This window comes from Myotis myotis, unplaced genomic scaffold (genome assembly GCF_014108235.1).
Source record: "Myotis myotis isolate mMyoMyo1 unplaced genomic scaffold, mMyoMyo1.p scaffold_m19_p_3, whole genome shotgun sequence".
Lineage (NCBI taxonomy): Eukaryota > Metazoa > Chordata > Mammalia > Chiroptera > Vespertilionidae > Myotis > Myotis myotis.
In genome coordinates this window covers 91,693,847-91,716,262 of record NW_023416335.1, presented here as the reverse complement: position 1 = coordinate 91,716,262, position 22,416 = coordinate 91,693,847, and the positions used below count along the sequence as shown (strand labels likewise).

General features: G+C 41.5%; 1 protein-coding gene across 3 annotated transcripts in view; it reads right to left on the bottom strand.

Annotated features, from left to right (window-relative positions):
• The window catches only part of LHFPL6 (LHFPL tetraspan subfamily member 6), a 268,570-nt gene that overhangs the window by 24,554 nt on the left and 221,600 nt on the right, over positions 1-22,416 (bottom strand). The window contains exon 3 of one of the 3 annotated variants that reach the window (XM_036297740.1): positions 3,617-3,715. The exons of 1 other annotated variant lie outside the window; for it this stretch is intronic. In XM_036297740.1, coding sequence (XP_036153633.1) covers positions 3,617-3,715 — 99 coding nt within the window. Of the gene's footprint in view, positions 1-3,610; positions 3,716-22,416 lie in introns of those variants that run through there. One more of the 3 variants, XM_036297742.1, reaches the window with a different exon arrangement.

Genomic DNA, 22,416 nt, shown 5'->3' with positions numbered 1-22,416 from the left:
GGCTTCAAACTACAGTCCAACCACCTGTTTTTGTAAATAAAGTTTTATTGGGACACAGTCATACCAACTCATACATGAAGTGCCTTTCACATTACAATTGCAGAGCTGAGTAGTTAAAATAGAGAATATATGGTTCATAAAACTGAAAATATTTACTTACCTGTCTCTTACAGAAATGTCTGCCAGCCTCTGGTTTGGAGTCACCAACTATAGTGGAATAATATTGGCAAAGCAACCACAGTGCCTACTGCTTCATCTGACACTTTTCCTTTCTAACATACTTCCCATGTATATCATCTTCTGGAATATCTGCCGCTCCTGCTAGGTTTTAAGTTCCCTGGGGGCCGTGAATAGTGTCTTTTTAAATTACTTGCTGGTGCTGGGTCATAAGCATCTAGCACAGGGTCTGGCACACTGGCAGTACCCCATAAATATCTGTTGGCTGAGTGAGAGAATGAATGTGCTCCTTAAATAATCTTTCATGTGGGAACAGAAGCAATGATTTCTTTCAGGATGTGCTATAGAAAGAGAGTAACAACATTTCAATAAGGCATGCCAAGAAAGTGACCCATATTCCACAATAAGAGGGACATGAACCTTATCATTAACATTTCCCAACCTCTGGGAGGAAGATGTGGCTACATACTCTCTCCTTTGAGAGGAGGCAGAAATAAGCTAAGATTCTCAGAAGTTGCAGAGGTAGGGTGTATGCCACTAAAAGTGAGGCCCAGAGCTCTCCTTACTGAGAATGTTCACTCTCACATGCATGCTGTTCCTCCCAACCCCAAATTTGCTGCCAACCCCATAATCTGTGACTTCACTCACTCACTGAAGTTCAGCCTTCATTAGTGTTCAGGGAACAGTAACAACTTCTTAAAGATAATAAACATAGGCAATCCAGTGAGATAGGCATAGTGATATCTCTATGCCAGTTTCTCTTTACATTTTCTTTCTAAAATAAAGATAACAGAGTCTGCAAAAATAATAGTAATCTGAAGAAAGCAAACTCAATACACTCAAAATACTTGTTCAGGGGATCTAGAAACAAATTTTATGTGTAAACTAGAGGCCCGGTGCACAAATTTGTGCACCAGTGGGATCCCTCGGCCTGGCCTGTGGGATCAGGCTGAAACTGACTCCCTGACATCCCCCGAGGGGTCCCGGATTATGAGAGAGTGAAGGCCCACTGGTACATGATCAGGGCCGGGGAGGGACGGGGGAGGTTGGCCAGCCCAGGAGGGACAGCAGGAGAGCTCCAGGGTGTGTCTGGCCCATCTCGCTCAGTCCTGGTTGGCCGGACCCCAACAGCAAGCTAACCTATCGGTTGGAGCGTCTGCCCCCTGATAGTCAATGTACCTCATGGCAAACAGTTGAGCGGCTTTAGCATATCATTAGCATATTATGCTTTGATTGGTTGAACGGATGACTGGACACTTAGCATATTAGGCTTTTATTATATAGGATGATGCCAGTTTTGTTTTGTGTTTTTTTTCTTAGCATGCAGTCTAAGAGAAATTTATAAATAAAAAGGCAAAAATTAAAATGACATTACAGTTTTTAAATTACTAAAATGGCTTCAGTGAGTTTAATAACATAAGATACTATTACCACTAGTAAAGAGGCAAGAGGTTTTATTGTAAGTTTAAGTTTGACATTTTTAACCCACAATGCTGAGAAGATGTAGAACATTGAGGTGCAGTAATGAAGATAAACAACAAGATCTCCATTTCATTATAACCTGATGATTAGTATAGCAACACACAACAACAAGAGAGGTCAGCTAGAGCAGTATTCTAATCAAGCTGAGGCCTGTATGAAACTGCCAAGAGAGCTTCAAACACCAGAGAAAGGAAAATGCCAAACACTATTTTAAAATATCTCCCCTGGACACAGTTTGATTTTCACAAACAAAAACCAAAACAAAATGCTGATAGTCAAGTTTATGCCAGCATTTTCCTCTTCAGTTAATTTATGGCAAGCACAAATGAACCCAGACTTAGGAAAGCCTCATCATCAAGGAGGAAGAATGGGCAGTTTGTATTCGGGCAAAGTAGGTGATGTTTAGAGCACCATATTCTCTACCAAAAGAGCAGGTGCTATTTTGAATGAAACAGGGTGTTTGTCTTTCATTGAGTCAAATGAAATTGTTTCATTACAAATTCACAGACGTTTGATATGGTATCACATCTGTCCATTTTTTCCCCATTATCTCATAGAAACAAATTTTTCATAGAAGTTCTAACATAAACATATTTTAAATGATTTGGGATATGGTGATACTGCCATTAGATCAATTCCCTCAAAATTTTTATTCTAAAAGTAAAATATTTAATGTGAAAAGTCGATGTTTAAGTTAGTAACTCACTATGCACTGAAGGTCAAAAACAATCTGTCTGTCCACATATAAGGGGAAAATATTTGTTATCATATAGCAATGCATCTTATGGGTTCATAGTCTTTGTTCTAATAACACCAATTCTAGAAGAACATCCTAAGAAAATAATTCAATTAGGAAAAGACATATTAATTAAACTACTCATTATACTACATCTTTAAATAAGAGAAACTAGAGTAAGAAAGAAATAAGGAAGTGATGAAATTAATGGAGGTTTACAAACCAACTGACATATTATCCTATCATTACAACTTATAATGGTGAAACCATGTAGTATGAAAAAAAAATTATAGGTTGAGCACAAGTCAGTTTGGCTCAGTGGATAGAGCATCAACCTGCAGACTGAAGGGTCCAGGTTCAATTCTGGTCAAGGGCACATGCCCGGGTTGCAGGTTCGATCCCCAGTTGGGGGCATGCAGGAAGCAGCCAATCAATGATTCTCTCTCATCATTGATGTTTCTATCTCTCTCTCCCTCTCCCTTCCTCTCTGAAATCAATAAAAATATATTAAAAAAATTTATAGATTGCTAAGCAGAATACACTATATCTACATGTGAAAAATATCTGAAATGTTCTAATTAGTACACAGGAAAATTCATAAGCCCCTTCATCAATGTGTGAATTCCCGCCTCTCCAGTTTCTGTATGGTCTCCTGATGAACTCTTCTCATTCCTCCCCTGTGCCTTTGCTATACCATAGTCCTTGCCAGCAAGGTATTTCTGTCTACTGCCAGAAAATCCACACATGTCACTTTCTTCAAAACCCAGTTTGATTCTTATCCCTGTCATAAAGTTGTCTGTTGCTCTGGAGTGGAAATTGCTATAGATTGCGTAGCCCTTACTGTCATTTCCGTGATGGTTTTGTTTGCTTTATTTCTCAGATAGAATGGGAATTCCATAGACAATTATTTTTAACATTTACAATGAGTAATAAATATATGATTTTTGAATGAATTAATCAATAAATATAAACACGTCAGAGCAAGGATTATTTATTTTTCTTTGTATCTACAATATTTCCCCTAATTCAGACAAATAGTTGATTATCAATGACTGTTCACTAAAACAGAAGGATCAATGCATGTACGGGTATGGTTACACATGATTCTGGCTGCAATACCGGGATGTATTTTTCTTCCCCATCCCTTTTCCACCTTGTGCTCCTATGAAAGATCAAATAGGTTTTTCTCTAAAGGGAGTGCCTTCTATGAAAAGAACTTACCCAGGTCAAACTGGCCAGAAATGTAGCCACAAGTCTGCCGAACTTCCTCACTGTCCCAGCCCAAGGGGTAGAGGGCGCAGCCAGCACCGATCAACAAGCCTGCAAAAAGATAAATGAAAGGAGCCTAAGCAGTGTCCTTCTGCATCCCTAGATAAAGGTAGTGTATATGTGTGTGTGTGTGTGTGTGTGTGTGTGTGTGTGGCGGGGGGAATCAATATTAGCAATATAACAAAGGGGCATGGTGTCTGCTTTTAAGAAATTAGCAGTCACAGCTCTCTCAAGCAATCTAAAGTTAGATTCCAAGAACAATTTCAAGTCTGCTTATAAAGAAAAAAGAAAAGAACACACACACACCTTGACAAATGGCTTAGTTTGGTTCCAACTTTGCCTTTCAAAGCATCAAAAGTCTTGCTTTAGGAAATACAATCTTGTTTAGGAAATAAAATCCAGAAGTCCTTTTAACTACTCTTATAAAAAGCCAACCAATTCCACCATCAATCCATGTAAAGTAATTCAATAGCAAGCAAAAGTGCCTAATAGGTTATGGTTCCTCATTCATTAGGTTGTTTTTCTAATTTAAGAATCAAAATAGAATGTTTCAGCATCATCAAATTTTACCATAGGCAGAGAGAACATAAAGATTATCATAAATCGCTTTAGCACATTGATTGTGCACTACCTGTTTTAATGCTCTGTTGAGACGCTGAAAATCGAGGAGCATCCACTTGTCTCAGAAATACCTAAGAAGACAGACACTTATTGTAATCTAAGTCCTCCTTGCAGCTAAGAACAAAAGGTTTGATGATTGAACTGAATAAAGTGATGGATTTATTTTAATATGGATTAAGTTATCATGGCAGCACACTGACCTGATAGCTTTCCACTGGCTTGACGAGTCTTTAGTTTTGCATTAAAGCCTCATATGGTTTAACAAGAAGGAGAATGAGATTTAAGCACCCACCATTGGAATCTGAGGGCTAATATAAAAGTAACATCTTATCATGTCAATCAGTAAGTACTATCTTCACCTGTAAGTCCCACAAGTGTGCTGGGCCAGTAGGACCAACGCATACACATTCTGATTGGTGAGAATATCTTCCTGGTCGAGGGACTGTGGGTTATCAGGGGCTAAATGAGGGAACCCCCCCTAAATAAGAAAATGCATTAACATGGTAATGTAGAGGCAGAATGACAGGGACCCAACTGTACCTCGAAGAGACCTCCACTGTTTCTGGATTGAGTCTCTTCCTTTGGTCTTCCTTCCCCCTCTGGCTTTTCTCCCCACTGCCCCTTGTGGGTGACTTGAGTAGTTATAATTCATACAAATAGTTTATTTTCTCATAGGCATTTAAGGAGAAGCTGCTTTCCACCCCCACACCTGACCTCTATGCTGAGCAGTATGGAGAGACCTTCCCCATGAACTGACACACATTCCCCACCGTGGTGCCCCTACCTCCAATCTGCCCCTTGGTTAACAGCAAAGCGAATATCCAATGCAAAGGGGCTGTGATGTGAGGGAATGTCTGAAAATTGAAACTGCAAATCACTAATCCCAGGATGTCCTATGTATAAATATAAATTGTATTGAGGCTTAAAAGTGATTTAGAAGGCAGTGATAGGGGGCTTTGCAGACTAAGCAAATGTTCCAGTTGACTGGTTTCCTTAGGCTTTCCTCTCATGATATCATTTATGGCATTCTTTTTTTTTAGCATTCCATTGCATTTATCTATCTACTTATTTATCTTTATTGTTGAAAGTATTACAGATGCTCCCTTTGTTTTGTTTTTTTCCCATATTGACCCCCTCCACCCCACACCCACTGCTCCCTTCCACACTGTTGTTTGTGTTCATGGGTTATGCATATATGCATATAAGTTCCCTGGTTAATCTCTCACCCCTCCAATTCCCCCACCCCCACCTTCCCTCTGAAATTCATCAGTCTGTTCCATGGTTCTATATCTCTGAGTCTATTTTGTTCATCTGTTTATTTTGTTCATTAAATTACACATATGAGTGAGATCATGTGATACTTATCTTTCTCTGACTGGCCTATATATATGGTATTTTTATAACACTTCCAAATTAGTGTTATCCAGCTTCAATTAAAGAGATCATTAACGAGGATATAAATGTTTGTGTAAACTGAATTCCATGAATAAATAATATGACATCATTTCATGATGTACTGACATCTTAAATTAATAAGTAACACTAGTTTTTGAGATCTTGTGAGCAACATTTTTAATGCAGAAAGACAGTTAAACAAGAAAATGTTCAAGTGTAAGAAAAATGAAAAATAGTAATATTTAAACCATCATTTTCTTTTTATCTGATAGGCAAACAAATGATAGACAATCTGATTTGCTAATGTTCTTTTTCAGTATGGCAGAAAATACTAGTATGTATCATGTATTCATGAAAGCACATGCGTTGGTCTAATATGACTTAGGCACTTTGGGAGACTAAATCAAAAGGAGTTTAAAATCCTATATAATAAAGAGCTAATATGAAAATGGTCATCATGCCCTCACACCATCACGCCATAACGGCTCAGACACTCAACACTGGAGAGAGAGGAATGGGCACCAGCTAGACAATAATGAGCTCACAAGAGAGGAATGGAGACCAGCCAGACACAAATGAGCTCACAAGAGAGGAATGGGGACCAGCTAGGCTGTGGCCCAGGAGAGGGACAAGCCGCCCGCCCTGTGGTCCCAGGCACCAGCAGCTGCGCCTCCACCCGCAGCCTAGGAGAAGGACAAGCCACACACCCTGTGGTCTCAGGCGCCAGCAGCTGCACCTGCACCTATGGCCTGGGAGAAGGACAAACCACCCGCCCCACTATCCCAGCTGTGCCTGTGCCTGCAGCCCAGGAGAAGGACAAGCCGCCTGCCCCGCGATCCTGGACCACCTGCCCATGGTCCCCTGCAGCTGCGGAGGGCCCGGGCTAAGCTGGCCCAGGCCCCGGGTGCCTGCCACCAGCCGGAGGAGGGAATCCTGGGTCTCGGGTACAGGGTGAGGCAGAGGCGGTTAGGGGCAATCAGGCCAGCAGGGGAGCAGTTAGGGGTTATCAGGCCAGTAGGGGAGCAGTTATGGGCAATCAGGCAGGCAGGCAGAGGTGGTTAGGGGCGATCAGGCAGGCAGAGGTGGTTAGGGGTGATCAGGCAGGCAGGCAGAGGGGTTAGGAGTGATCAGGCAGGCAGGCAGGTGAGAGGTTAGGAGCCAGAGGTTCTGGATTGGGAGAGGCAGTTGGACATCCCCCAAGGGGTCCCAGATTGAAGAGGGTGCAGGCTGGGCTAAGGGACCCCCCTCTCCCCCGTCTATGAATTTCGTGCACCAGGCCTCTAGGGCCTACAATATGGAGCAAGTAGGCCTATGGTTATATAAGTGGTAGTACACTTGGCAGTCAGGGTTCTTTTGTAGAATATTGGGCTTTCTGTGTGACACTGTGAAATATAGGTTCAACCATATAAATTAGGAACCATTTTATACATAGGACATTTGTGTTATATGTATGAATGTTTTTAAAATACTCTTAAATATGCTCACATTAATAAGAAGTGTTCAGTGGAGGGCAACCACCTTCCCTTGATTTTTATATTAATATTTATGTAGTTTTTGTTTTGTCATCTGCTAATATTTGCTAAGAGCAAAGATTCTGCAGATTTCAAAGGTTTTTGGTAACATTTCTGGGAGAAAAGTGTATGTTGCAAACTGATCAGGCTAATTAACTGTCACAGTTATCAAGTTCTGTAGGTAAATATCAGTGGTCTCCCCAGCTATCTTGCTACCGTTGTATGTTAAGGTGAAAGCAAATCTCAGATTGAATTCAACCAAATATACAACAAATGTTTATTAGCAAGCTGGCACAAAAAGTAGTCAGAGGATCAATTCTCTTAGTTCAGTGAAATCCTTCCCCCAACTCCATCAGATAGTCATACCTTGGACACACAAATACAACAAATATTCAGATGGCAGGATCAAGGCCACTTCAGATCAGATCAGGCGATATCTTCCATTTAATGGAATGGGAGAGGGGGCATAGGATCAAAGAGAGTTCTAGATCTACATTGCTCAAGGTAGTAGCCATGAGCTACATGTAGTTATTTAAGTTTAAATTTAAATAAATTAAAATTAAGTAAAACTAAAAATTCAGTTCTTCAGTTGCATTAGCCACATTTTCAAGTGCCTAATAGCCACATGACTCCAGTGGCTACCATATTGGATAGCATAAATATAGACCATTTTCATAATTGCATAATGTGCTATTGGGGAGGGCTGTTCTAGACCTAAAACACCACTTCAAAGGGATGCTGGCCTGACCAGATTCTTATATGCTGTGCCTGCTACTGCTTGTTAACAATCATCCCTGCTCATTTAGATTCTGACTTCCTAGGTGGGGCTAGAGGCTAGGAAACTACATTTCAAAAACTCTCCTCATAACAGAAATTTTGGTTCATATTCTGTCAATGAGAAGCCCTAAAGTGGGATTTAGAAGGTAAAAGAGATAAACCATATTCCCATTGGCAGCCGCAGCTAGGAGCATGCCTTTCTGCAGATAGTAAATGTGATTTTGCAAATGGCTACCTGGAATACCCTTCGCATCACCCACTAAGGACATGTCATCAACTGCAACTTCTTTCAGTCCTTGCACTTCCTGAATTCCTGCATTTGTCTCTGAACTTCACTTCCCTTGACCTTCTAATAGGTCTTTGAAACTTTGTGTCCCTGGGCTACATTCCTTCCTACTTGAAATATCTAGAGTGGTTCCTTTTACTGGCCAAACCCTGGCTGGTACATGCACAACTTGTTCAAAGGCAGAGGGGCTGATGCATATCTTTCTATCATATTCTATTACTTGAACATCATCCATTTTCTCAATTAAACAATGTTAGGTTTGATCAAGCAATTGAATTGATACCACTCCCCTGAAAACTGGCTTTTTAGGTCATTTCACTATGGACATTCCCTTTGCTGACACCACATTCATTATCTCCCCTCCGGATATGCATGAAGTCTCTGCCCAGAAAAAAGCCCGCCAATAGTCCTTTAAAAACTCCTGTCACTGGGTGCTGGAGCTGTTACAGAAGCCCAAAGGGATACCAAGCACACTTCCTAGAGAAAGGGAGGGACCCGTTTATTAACACTAGTGGACTCCGGGAATAATTTCCAAATCAGAGTGAAGTAACACGCAGAGGGCTTCACTTTTTATAACCTTCTGGGGTCTTTGTCTTGCAGATATGGTTCTGCCCCCTTTTGTGGGCTTACAAATAGGCCCCCAGGTGTTGGGGGTCCCTAGGCCATATCCGATGATCTGTCTTGGGGCCAGCTATAACGACCTTCCCTCCCCCCCCAGGGCAGTGCATTGTTCACAGTTTTTATGACCTGACACGCCTTGCAAGACCAGACCCCTTAATTGTCCGGTTATAATACTGTACACTGAAATAGGGCTCAGAAAAGATTCTGGAATCTAAAGTCATTGCCCAAATGATATCTTAATGACAGAATGAGTTTAAATGGACTAATTTGCTCCTGGGAAGTGAACGGCTCTATTAGAATCTTCTGACTCACATGTTTTTATATCATTTACACAGATTTTCTTTATTAGATTTGTAAACCTTGTGGATACCACATGGACTTAATTATGTGGCATTTTAACCAAACTCCTATGTCACTGCCATAAAAGACATCATGAAAAAAAGTCACATTGTAGGACATTTTGGAGATATGTGCCTATAGGAGTGGAAGTGAGAAAAGAGGCTGTGAAGCTAGAAAACAAACTGAGGAAGATGACAACAGAGATGGGGTGTTGGAAAAGGTGTGAGATCATTTGCAGCTATGGCTCATTTGCAATTCAGGAAAGACTTTGCAATCTGAAAGACTTTGTAAATTTTTAAAAAAAGATTTTTAAAAATTGATTTTTAGAGAGAAAAGAAAGGAGAGGGAGAGAGATATACATTGATGTGAGAGTGAAACATCGATCTGCTGTCTTCTGCACAACTCCATCAGCAACCTTTCTGTGCATAGGACGATGCCCAACCAACTGAGCCACATTGACTAGGACAAAACTTTGTAACTTTTAATGGGTCATGAATAAATCACAAATTAGTGTAAATTAGTTCTATCTTTAGTTTTCTCTCAGTACCTATTTGGAATCAGCTATCAGGAGGCTATAGACCATTAGGAAGATAGTTTTGTGGGAGGTTTTAGGAATTTAGGGAGATGCTGCCTCCTATAAAAGAAAAAACAATAATCCAACAAATAACTCAATAATTCTTAAATTTAAAATAAGTGAATATTGCATTGACTAATAGACCATTTAAACCTGAGTACCCAAGGGTTTTGGCCTCACCCTGTACAAGACAAAGTATTTGAAGAACTAGGTCAGTGAAATGATCTCTAAGGAGAAGCCAGTGTTAGTGGAGAAGAGAAAGCACAGATAAACGCACAGAGATCAGCATTTGGGAGCTTTGTAGTGATGCTATGTTGTAAAAGAGGTCTGCCTTTAGCTCTACATGTGCCTAAATCTTAGTCCAGTATGCCTTGGCAGCCCATAAACCACCCATAGTTGAAGCTGTATTTGTTTTTGCACAATGCTGGAAATAGCTGTCATGATATTAATTATTTCTTAGAATTTGAGTATTAAGTCTTAAGCTCCTAAAGAACTTAGCAGTCCAAGTAAGAAAAGGATGCTGGGAATTTTCCCTTCCTTACAGCACTTTCTATTCAGTGTCAGTACTTAACACATAGCCATCAGCATATTAACATGACAATTGGGTTCTTGAAAAAAAAAGCAACACAAATCTCTAGTCACCAAATGCCAGTTACTCTGCAAAAGTAGTAAGAATAGAGTCCTCATGTTAAAGTCATGAAGCCTTTTCTTTTTTTTCCAGGCTACTCTTCAAAGTTTTTATGTGATCTCACTTTTCTCCATGACTATTGCTCCATTCTTTTTCCACAGTTGGGTTTTTTGTTTTTTTATAGTGTGACTTTTTCCACCTATTGCCCTTTCAATGATCAAACCAGCTTTTCCCATGAATGCACCTTTTATGTTTTTTGGATACTTTTATCCTTTCTCTAGTTCCTTTATCTTCTTTTCAGTGACAAGCAATGAGGGAAATTGTTTTCTTTACTTTTCTCATGAAAGCTACTCAGTCTTGTAGACTATTATCTGGACTTCTCTTTGGAAGACTTTGGCACTTTTCCATTTTCAAGTCTCCATATGTTAATTTATGTACATGATATTTGCCCCTTTCCAGAACTAGATAATGGTCTCTTTACAAAATGTAACAACAAAATAAATCCATTGGTGGGGAGTGAACAAGAGAGCAAGGGCCAGTGTTTAGCTCTTCAGACCTTGAAAGCATAATAAGGGGGCATCTAAAATATTCTACAAGAAGGAGGCTTGGTTAGGCTCTCTCTCATAAACCACATTTCCTTTCAAAGTGCTTTCTGGAAATGGAGGCACAGAGGATGGAAGAGGCTTATCCAGATCAATCCTAGGGCCTCTTCCCTGCAGGGCAAGTGCTCTCCCTGGGAGGGCTTGCTGAGTCCTCCAACCTAAGGGCTCTTAAGGGTGGAGATTTTAGGGGAGGTCTCAATAGAATATTCATCAGCTTTCTAGGTGCTTCCTTTCAGGGTCATGGTCTCCACTGATTAGATGGAGCCAGGGCAAAGGGTCCTGAAGTCAGCCATAGTGTTGCTTGTCTGGTGTTGCTGCTTTTCTGGGCCTGGAGCTGAAACATTACCGAGGCCTAGATGTTATCCCTGGGGATTCAGGCTTAAGGGAGTAGTTGTGCAAAGGCCAGCATGGAAGTTGCATGAGGCTACTCTTCAGCCCTTTGTTCCTCTTCTAAGAGGGTCTATAACATGACTAGTGACATGCCAGGGGAGGAAAGGTCAGGGGAGGATCCTAACTACATGACCAGCAATGTGTAAGGTCAGGGGGTTTAAGCCCTGGTGACCTTCTATACCTGGCCCATCGTCCTTGCTCTGCTCATGTCTCTAAATGCCTGCCACAAATTGAGAGATGTGCCAATACTGAGCCTGCACACATCTGGCTAGGGCCAAGCCATGATAGTCCTATTAAATGACTCCTGGTTGTTAGGTTGGAGAGAGCCCAGGATCAGATACATGCAGATGTGTGACGAGATAATGGACCCTCCCTGGAATTTCTAACAGATCAGTGTGCCAGACACAGATACTGGCTCCTCCCTGGTATCCACAATGACCCCCACACAGATACTGACTCCTTCCTGAATACCCTGCCGAGACGCCCTGCGGCGGGAGCTTCCTCAGCTCATGTCCCCAACCCTCACCCAACCGCAGTATAAAAAAAGCGCCCCCCTCCCTGTTGGCGCGAATCCACTGGTCCTGTCTTTGGGGTTCGTGGGTCGCCCGGGGACGCAGAATAAAACCTTTCCTTTTCTTTCTTTTCTGATTGACTCGGCTCTCCTTATTTCCTACACTGCCTCCTGAGCCACCTAACACTGGTCAATACCAGAATCATTTCTGAATGGGAATCCCTGGCCTACTGCACCCATTAATTACTGGTTCTTTGAATATGTCTTAAACTTCGCATCTCTGAAAGTTAAATCTCTTCTCTCTGACTGAGATACTCTCCCTCCTTACTTTATGCTCAAACTCCACCATATGAAAATACCAACTGTAAATGCCTGGAAGCCTCAATAGGCAGCCCGCCACCCCTCCAGTTCCCTCCCCCATCCCCAAGCAAAAAAGTGAGCCCTAGGTTTTACCCTTTCCTGTGATCTCTACTGGTACTATGTACCATTTATTTAGGACTTACTACCTTATATTGTAGTTATTTATAAGTATTACTTCTCTTAGAAGGCCAGAAACTCTACTCTACGTTCACTTGCTTTCCAACTCATTGGTTCATGATGTTTGTTAAATATTAAATATTAAGTAATGTTATTTATTTGGCATTTATAAGAGTCTCAGAATACAGGCATTGTATAAGATTATATAACACAGAATATAAAAAAGATGATTGACCTCATTTGGCAGAGAAGGAAACTGAAGTCTGGAGGAGCAGGCTCATGCTCTTGATGCTACTAAATGGAAACTCCAGGGGCTTACTTGCAGGTCTGAGTCCTAACCCAGTATTTTTTACCTCCACCTTCAAATGCCTCCCGAATCCCCAAGTTCTAACTCTGGGCTGACTTCCCATGTCCATGCATGTACTGAACTCATTACAAGCGGAGAAGAATGAATAGAGCAGAGGTCAAGAGTGACTTCAAGTTGCCATTTCTCCAGGATTGATTCTACTGCTGCTTATGACCAAAGGCAAGGCCTCTGGGGAACCCTACAGACTCCCCCTTCCCTGGGACCCGACTGTGAGGTCTAGCACACAAAGCTCTCTGTTCATCAGAAGTTAAACCACGGAAAGATACCTTATCCATATACAATATAAAATAGAAATTGTCTGGTATTCGCTGGCACCCTGCCCCAGGGGCGAAAGGACCCCCTCCCTCTCTTGGGCCGGTGAGAAGCTGACCTGTCCACACTGACGTCTGAAAACCACCCCACCCCGGTGGAAAATCCCTGCCGGACAAACGGCTCCCGGAAAATGGCCAAACCGCAGGATAGACCGCAGGTCTCACCTGACCCTGGAAAGCCCCGACTGCCACCAGTTTCGGCCAGCAACAATTGCCTCAGAAAAGTATAAAACCTTGCCCCTGCCCAGGTTGGGCGCGGCTTCTCCTGCTCCCCTCTCTGAGCCGGTGAACCCGCCCGTGTGCTCCCAATAAAGCCTGTTTAATCTGGTCTCTGGACTCACGGTTTTTCCTTGCGGCGGCGTAAAACCTAAGAGAAATATGATCATTTTTTTGAACTGTCAAAAATAGTTTTACAAATCACAAGACTGTTTCTTTGCTGAAAACATCCTGCAAAAGAGAAAATGCTTTAGGTTTTCTTAAAATGTTTTCCAAAATGGCTCTTGTTAGGTCGCTGAAGGAGGAAAGCATGAGGCCAGAATGATGAGGGATTATGAATTTATTCGATCATCCGCACACCAGGTGGCTGAGCCTGGATGGCTCCAGCACCCAGTGACAGGAGTCAGAGGTTTTTAAAGGACTTTTGGGGGGCTTTTTTCTGGGCAGAGACTTCTTTATGCAAAACCGGAGGGGAGATAATGGAATGTGGTCATCGCAAGTGAAATGTGGTCACAGCAAAGGGAATGTCCATAGTGAAATGACCTGAAAAGCCAGTTCTCAGGGGGTGGGTATCGATTCAATTGCTTGATCAAACCTAACAGCTCTTTGATTCTCATTTCTTCTCTTTTTCAAGAAGACACAAAAAATTGTTAACCTAAAATAAAAAAGCCATTCAAACAAGCATTTATTTGAGATCAATAAAAATAACTATTTGGAATCATACGTTCAATCAGAAATCCAAATAATGTTCCCATTAAGAGACGAAGGCAATAGGTATTTATTAAAAGGAAGGGGAATGCTTACATTTTAGAAGGAAGGCAGTTCTATGGTGCAGACAACATAACATTTATCTAAACACCGTTTTTTATTTTCAGTCCAGTAGTCATAATAATTGCTTTCTTGTTATCTGTGCAAATATATTTTTAGGAAATAAGGAAATAAGGCCAGTCACAAAGTTATTTTAGTATTCCAAGGTTTGGGATATAAGACATGCAAGGCAGTTCCTCTGGTGTGGCAGCAGTGGCTCCATTTTAAAGTGGCTCTGCTTATATTTTTGCTTAGAAGACATACAATAGAATACCTGCTCCTTACCTCGGAGCAAAAACTTCACAAGCTAATTTTAGTCATGAGTGACTTGTCAACTTTGCTCTTTCTAGAGTTTTAGGCAAACATTATTAAAAAAATAAAAAATAAGTAAATAAAGTTGTTTCAAATAATGAAACTTTGGGGGAAGAGTTTGCAATTTCTATATGTAATAGTTTTTTTTTTTTTTTTTTTGTAAATTACATCTGATTGAAAGCAACATCTTTTAACCTTAGTAGATAAGAGCACCTCAATTCCATCATTTCACTTCTTTAGGTCTTTTTCAGTTTTCCTTATCTGTAAAATGGGGAAAATATTTACCTCTCAGGGTTGTTGCAAGGATTAAATGAGATAGTATATATAAAGAGATGGGCACAGAACTTCACAGTAAGAGTTCAATGAATGATCTCTATTATTAAGCTTTGGGCTTTATATTATATGTGGAACAGGGTGGTGAATTTGGTTCTAGTCACTGTGTGTAGAAATGCCTGAAAAAACATGCTTAAAATCAAGTCCTCCACACTCAGAGGTTTGCTTCTTAGATGGAATGCAGGCAGAGTTCCAGCAAGACATTCCTGGAACTATGAGCAAAGAACACTTGCCCTAATGGTCCTATCACCCATGCAAACCTCCATAGGCACAAATGAAAGTGCCACAATGTCACCCTCACACTTAGGCAAATAATTCATATGTTAATGATGAGGAACTCAAGAAGTTAAAAATTTGTTAGCTTTAGTTACATAGTTAATAGGCTTGGTAATTAATGCATGTAGAAAGCTGTTGTTCCAGGAACTGAAATGTATAACTGGACCTACCCTGACCCCAGGAGACCTGCACACATTTAGACCTTTGTACCCTGGAGGACTGCAAGTGATTGAGATATCTGAGCTATTGTGCTTCAGGGAGAGAACCTCTCCGTCAGCTGCCCAGGGCACAGATAAAGAATCACCAGTCCGCAAATGAAGGGATGCTAGGAAAATTGCTGGACTGCAGCTTTTATCTGATTAACCTTTTCCCCAAATTCCAAACCCCTTACCTACTTTTTCCTGAATTCCAAACCCTTTACCAACACTTCTTTTCTTCTGATGAAAAAAGGTCAACTTGAGATGAGTTGTAAGATATAACTTGCCATTTGTCTTTTCAGATTTCCGGCCATCTGAATAAAGCGTCCATAAAGATCCAATCCTTGTCTCTACTTATTGGTTCTGGTAATGACCGGTAGCATGAACACCAACTTTTCCAGTTTCACTACCACAAAGAGAATAACACTTTTATCTATTCTGTTTTGTTTTTCTTTTATTGTTAAAGATACTTTTAGTCTTTCTGGGAAGCAGGTAGAGCTAAAACTGATGTCCCCATTTGGTAGATGAAGGAATGGAGTGACAGACAAGTGGGGAGATCTGAGTGTCATCAAGTGGATAACCAGAACTAGAGCTGGGACACAGCTAGGAGGCTTGTGAAGATGCAAATTCTGATTCTGTATCTCTGGAGCGGGGTCAGATCTCTAGTATTTTGAACCAGCTCCTGGAGGCAAGGCTGCTGTCTAGGACAGTGAGGGTCTATTGAACAGGGAGGGAATCTATTGGAAAGAGTGTGGGCTAATTATGTCAGATTTGAATCCCAGAACTACTTAACCAGATGTGTGATCTTGAGCAGCATTCTTTTAACTTCTCTTAGCGTAGACCTTCATTTATAAAACATACATAACATTGTCGATATTTTGAGCATTGTTATAAGAAATAAATAAAAGGCTTAATAAAAGTGCCCAGTTCAGTGTTGGGCATAAGAAAGGGGATCAGTAAATAGTAGTTTTGATTCAATGATACAAAATGATAATGTAATTAATTGTACCACTGCTGCTGCTGTGTTAGAACTGCATACATTTCATTCCATTATACCTGCCAATTTCAGATTCTTCATTAGCAGCAAAAGAGGCTCACCAGTTTAAAACAAACAAATAAAAACACTAATCAAAGTCAGAGGTCTCTGCCTTACTGCTTGCGCACAGCTTCACAACAAATATATTTTCTGGAGCTGACCGCATCTCTATAAGCTAAGAATTATTACATTTCTTTCCTCCCCCTAACATTATATTAAGTTAAATTTCAAACTTACTGAAAAGTTGGAAGAATCTACACTAATAAAAGGCAAACATGCAAATTGACCATACCTTTGCTACACTTTAAGCCAGGCCCACCAGCCAATCAGAGCGGCTATATGCAAATTAACCAAACCAAGATGGAGGTTAATTTGCATATACTGGCTGGGAGCGAAGACTGAAGACAACGTGGAAGCGAAGTGCTACAGAAGGGAGCAAAGTAGAGGCGGCGGAGACAGGAACGGAGCCAAGGCTGCGGAGGCGGGGGGAGGGAGGGGAAACCCAGCCGGAGCGGCTGGGAGAAGGAGGGGAAACCCAGATGGAGCGGCTGGGAGTGGGAGGGCAAACCCAGCCAGAGCAGCTGGGAGCGGGAGGGGAAACCCAGCCACAGCAGCTGGGAGCGGGAGGGGAAACTCAGCCGCAGCGGCTGGAAGCGGGAGGGCAAACCCAGCCAGAGCAGCTGGGAGCGGGAGGGGAAACCCAGACACAGCGGCTGGAAGCGGGAGGGCAAACCCAGCCGCAGCGGGTTTCGCTCCTTTCTCTGCTTCGCTCCAGCCGCAGGAAGCCCTATTCTTGCAGGAATCTTCCTGCAACGGGCCTCTAGTTGTATCATAAACACCCATATGCATCATCTAAGTTCCAGGATAAACAGGTTTATAAAATTTATTTTATCACATATCTATCCATTTCCCCATTCCTCTATTGATTCATCAATCCGTTCTTTGGGGAGAGGGGAGATGTTTGTCATAGTAAGTTTCAAACATCAGTACATATGAAGTCTCTTTTCATTATTCATACTCCATCCCCTTTCCTTCCCTTTGCCCATTAGACTGCACAGACCTATGAGGCAGACCCAAAATTTAGACCCAAAAGCCATAACTGATATAATCCTGCTTTACAGATTAATGGCACTAATTTTGGATACCACCTACCTGGAAGTGATTTACACACACATTTATATACAAGCAATTTATATAGGGCAATGACTACCTCTGAACCCCAACAGTCATATCAGCCATGCAAAAATTTCTCAAACTACCATCCTACAACCCAAAATAGTATCAGCTTGCTTCAGCTGTCTGACACTGATAAACCAATAAAAACTTCACAAGACATTTTATTTTATTTTAAAATATATTTTAATTGATTTCAAAGAGGAAGGAAAGGGAAAGATAGAAACGTCAATGATGAGAGAGAATCACTGATTGGCTGCCTCCTGCACATCCCCTACTGGGGATTGAGCCCATAACCGGGGCTTGTGCCTTTGACTGGAATCAAATCCAGGACCCTTCAGTCCTCTGGCTGATGCTCTGTCCACTGAGCCAAACTGGATAGGGCTTCACAAGACATTTTACAAAAGCCAGAGTGACAACATAAAAGGTTCTAGGAAAGCCCAGCCACTCAGCTCAGGGTTTTCAGTGGACATACATTCCTTAAGGATCACTGCTGTTTTGCATAAAACAAGTCACTCCTGATACCCCCTAAATGAGAAAAAAAGAGCTAACCCAATCATCGCACTTGAACAGGAAAGCTCTCCGGGAGCAGAGGTAGGCTCCAACATATCCTGTCAAAAAGTTCTAACCAGAAAATGAAAAACAAACAAACAAACAAAAAACCCACCTGTAAGTACATTTACACTGCAAACCCTCACCCCATCCTACATCAAGTCCAAACCAGACTCAATTAGTGCATGTTGGCAAATTGTGATTACCTACACTCAGATAAATATTCCAGAAGCAAACTGTTAGGAACAAGGCGGGTGGAGTCAGAGAGCCCTGTATTTGAATGTCGGGTCTTATTAGATATTGATGGAGCAAGTCTCTTAAACTTGAGCCCCAAGAGTTTCATCCATAAAATGGATCTACCAGTGTCTCCTTACAGAGTTGTTGAGAGAATTAGACAAAATGTCCCAATATAGTACAGAGCACATAGGTGTAGCTTCCCTCTTATGAAATAATGAAGAAGAAGAAGGAAAGGTAACACTCTAAACATTTATTTATACAACAGTCACTTTATGGAAAAAAAAAAAAGTGCACTGCCACCGGGACGCACTGCTTTTACCACACGTTTGCAGAACTTGCTGGAATTATAGAGCACATGATGCCATGGGTCCCAAGTTTTAAGATAACATATTCTAACATATCACGCGTAAACTAGACTGCCATCCCCAGCCACCTCTGAGTCTTCCCCTGACATGCTTACAGATCTTCGCTTTGATTCCTGCTAAAGCACTAACTCCCAGCTTCCTTGCCCTCAGTCCTGTGGAGTGAATTAGCCAGGACAAGGGGAATAACATCACATATGCCTGATGACTTACTGTGTAATCCCCCCAGAGGCCTGGGTGAGCTGATACCAGTGACATTGGCGGTGGGATTGAGGGTGCAGCAGTGCATAGATAGTTGGCAGGGGACAAGGCTCCTGAAATACACTGTCTCCTACAAGACTTGGAGCAAATTTGGGGGTTGTATCCTGTTTGAATGGAGACAACAGTGGAACCAAGCTGCCCTAGTTCTATGCATATCTGATGAGAAAGTGCTATGTTCATTTGGCTAATCCATAGCAGACCTATGGATCTGAGGTCTGAGGGAAGGGCCTGACTGAGTGGGGAAATGTGGGAAGTGAGTAACCAAATTCACTTGGGAGAAAGGAAAGGCAGGGCTGATTGTGGGTTGGGGAGACGGGGATCAGAGAATGAGTCTTTTCATATGGCGGCAAAAAACATTAATTTGCTATTTTTTTAAATTAGCACCCAAAGCTACAGAGTCTAAAGAATGGGCCTGGCTAGATTTAAACTCCAGTGGGATCCTGACTTGGAAGCCTGCTGTGGATACAGGGTGGGAGGCTGGGAGCCAGAGGTCCTTCCCTGTGGGGCTAGGCTCTGCACAGGTTTGTGGTGGCTTAGGCAGGTCACTCACTTTAAACTTTAGCACCTCCCTCATGCCAGCATAGATAAGCCACCTGTACCTCTCAGGGATGGTGTGATGATCAGAGAGTGCATGTTGGTTGCCCAGTGCAGGTAGACACTCCAGGAATTGGTGACAGGCAAAGTGCCCTGCAGATGGTTAAGGATAAGCACAGACAGAGAGCAAATTATTTGAATGAAAATATCTCCCTCCCTAGTTGTGTTACCTTAATATAAAGTTACCCAGAACAAAGGAGAACCAGGTAGAGAAATCTAAAAGAGTGATGAGTTCCATACTAGGAGCCTATTTCAGTTCATAACAATATTTAAGAAACAGAATAAAACCTCTCTCCTCACTAGTGCCTTTAGCCAATATAGCAAATGCCCAAGAATAGACAAATTCTGTGCTTCCAAACATTCTTCATTCATTACTACTTGACTTTGAAAAAAAGTGTTAGGGTAGGGAGTATTTAAGATCTTGTTCCTGGTATATGTTATCAATTTGGCTCAAATACACTCTCATAAAAATTCTCTACAGGGTTGGACACTTTTTGTGTGTATGACATTTACTTGAAGTAGTACAGCAGGATTCCTATGAAGCACACCCCAAACTGCCCTGTGAACCCTAAACCAATGCTAGGTACAAACAAGGACCTACTGTGCCTACTGACTCCCCAGTTTGCATCAGGTGAACTTGGTGAGCTCCCAGGAAACAAAGACTTTAGATATTGCTCTTTGGAAACAACATCAAATAAAAGACAGTCTCCAACCTCATTGGAGAGGAACTTATCAGGCACCTAACCAAGAACAGACATCTGCCCCTGTCTATGACATTCACATCTGCCTACAACAAACATCAATGAGAAGCTGCTGACACCAGAGATAGACAACTGTCCCAAGACATCAATAGGCATGTATACCTATGGATTGGTACAGAACTCAGAATCTGTTTGTTCATCTTTACCTGTCTTCTAATATTAGTCATAATAGTTATATGTGTTCTTTGGGTGTTTCTATATAGACTGTTTATTATTACTGAACATGTATAAGATAAATGTTAGTACTCTTTTCATGGCTTATGTAAATATTATACTAGATGCCAAACACTGAAAAATGAGGCAGAAAGCAAAACTCAGATTATGACAGTTCACAGGATAGAAATGATCCCCAGTGAAAGCTGTAAGACCTGAATGCCTTCCATTTACCTGTCCTTCCCTTCTTGGGAAAAATTCATCCTCAACTCAGATCTCATTGTTATGGTGTGAGAGTTAGCTTGACAGGCAAATACACAGGCAGGGGTCCAATGGAAAAAAAGGCAGGGGGAACATAGTCAGAGGCAGACATGGCCCGGGGGGGATCGGGCCTAAGCCAGCAGAAGGACATCTCCCAAGGGATCCAGGACTGTGAGAGGGCACAGGCTGGGCTCAGGGACTGCGCCCCCCCGCCCCCCAACCAGTGCACAAATTTCATGCACTGGGTCTCCAGTGAATATATAAAATCATTGTTGTGTGCTATCAATGAGGTGGTACAAGTGGCCAAGGTACTTAAAACAGACAATTCTTTAAAGATACTATTTTTCCCCCTTCTTTCACTTTCAGGGACATCAGGAAAGAAAAACTTCATTTTATTTTCCCCAGGTATTTTAAAAATATCAAGTCCATTTAAAAACAGTAAAGCCATCTGGAATAGCTGACAAACAATTTGGAAGCAAATTCTTTCAAGACAGCTATAATGATTTTTTTTTTCTTTCCCTTTTGAAATGTCAAGGATAACTGAAACTTTTTACTTTTCCATCTGTGATTCACTGATTAATCCCAAACAAGTTTTGAAAGTACTCAAGAAGTTGTTTCCAGTCAGTTCACTGTATTTTAATTCAATTTTAAAATACCACATTCTCCCCTACATACCTCTAATCTGCAAAACCATTATTCTGTGGAGGATTTGATATTTAAAAATATAAATATAAAATATTTAAAAATATACATAGAAATGTGAAGTATTTCACAATGGTAAATTTTTATAATATTCTGAGTATTATAAATACTAGCATAAGCAGTCACTCATATCTTTTTCAAATATATTACTCTAAGAGGCATATTAAATAAACTGGAGGCCCAGTGCACTAAATTTGTGCATGGGAAGGGGGTCCCTCAGCCTGACCTGCACCTTCTCCATTCCAGGACTCCTCAGGGATGTCCGGCTGTCAGGCATTCCTCTCGCAATTTGGGACCGCTGGCTCCTAACCGCTCACCTGCCTGATCACCCCTACCCATTCTGCCTGCCAGCCTGGTCACCCCTAACTGCCCTCCCCTGCCGGCCTCTGCCTCGGCCCCAGCTACCATGGCTTTGTCTGAAAGGATATCCGGAAGATGTCCAGTCTAATTAGCATATTACCCTTTTATTAGTATAGATGGGGGGGGGGGCAAATGGATAATATAGCATCTTACATAGCAGAATTAGTAGAAGGTAGAATCAGGAATTCTAAGTAGATGTAGTCATCCCAGGTGAAGGAAAGTCTGGCAATTGGCAGGTGCAGGATAAATTTGGGGAAAATGAAACTAAACTAAGTTGAGAATTAAGGGAGTAGAGGGGAGTGATGGTCAAATGGTTAAGAAGGGGCAAGTGACCTTTGCAGAAGGTCATTAATTCTGGGCCAAGAAAGTTGGATTTATTTAGTGGGCAAAGGGACCTTGCGGTTTGTGAATTGAATTACCAAACATAAGATCTGAAGGGGACCCTCAAGATGATCTAATCTAGTGCTTCTCAAAATTTGCCATCAAAATATTCCTAAAGACCAAGAGAAGGGAACTTCATACCTTATGCAGTCAGAGGTCTAAAACAGAAGGTCTGATTTCAATCTGAAAAATTATTGTGGGATTTTCCATTGAATTTCAGAGATAGCATTATTATTTTTTAAATTCTTCTCTGAGGATATGTTTTTATTGATTTTAGAGGAGTAAGAAGAGAGGGGGGAGAGAAAGAGAGAGAGAGAGAGAGAGAGAGAGAGAGAGAGAGAGAGAGAGAGAGAGAGAGAAATACATGA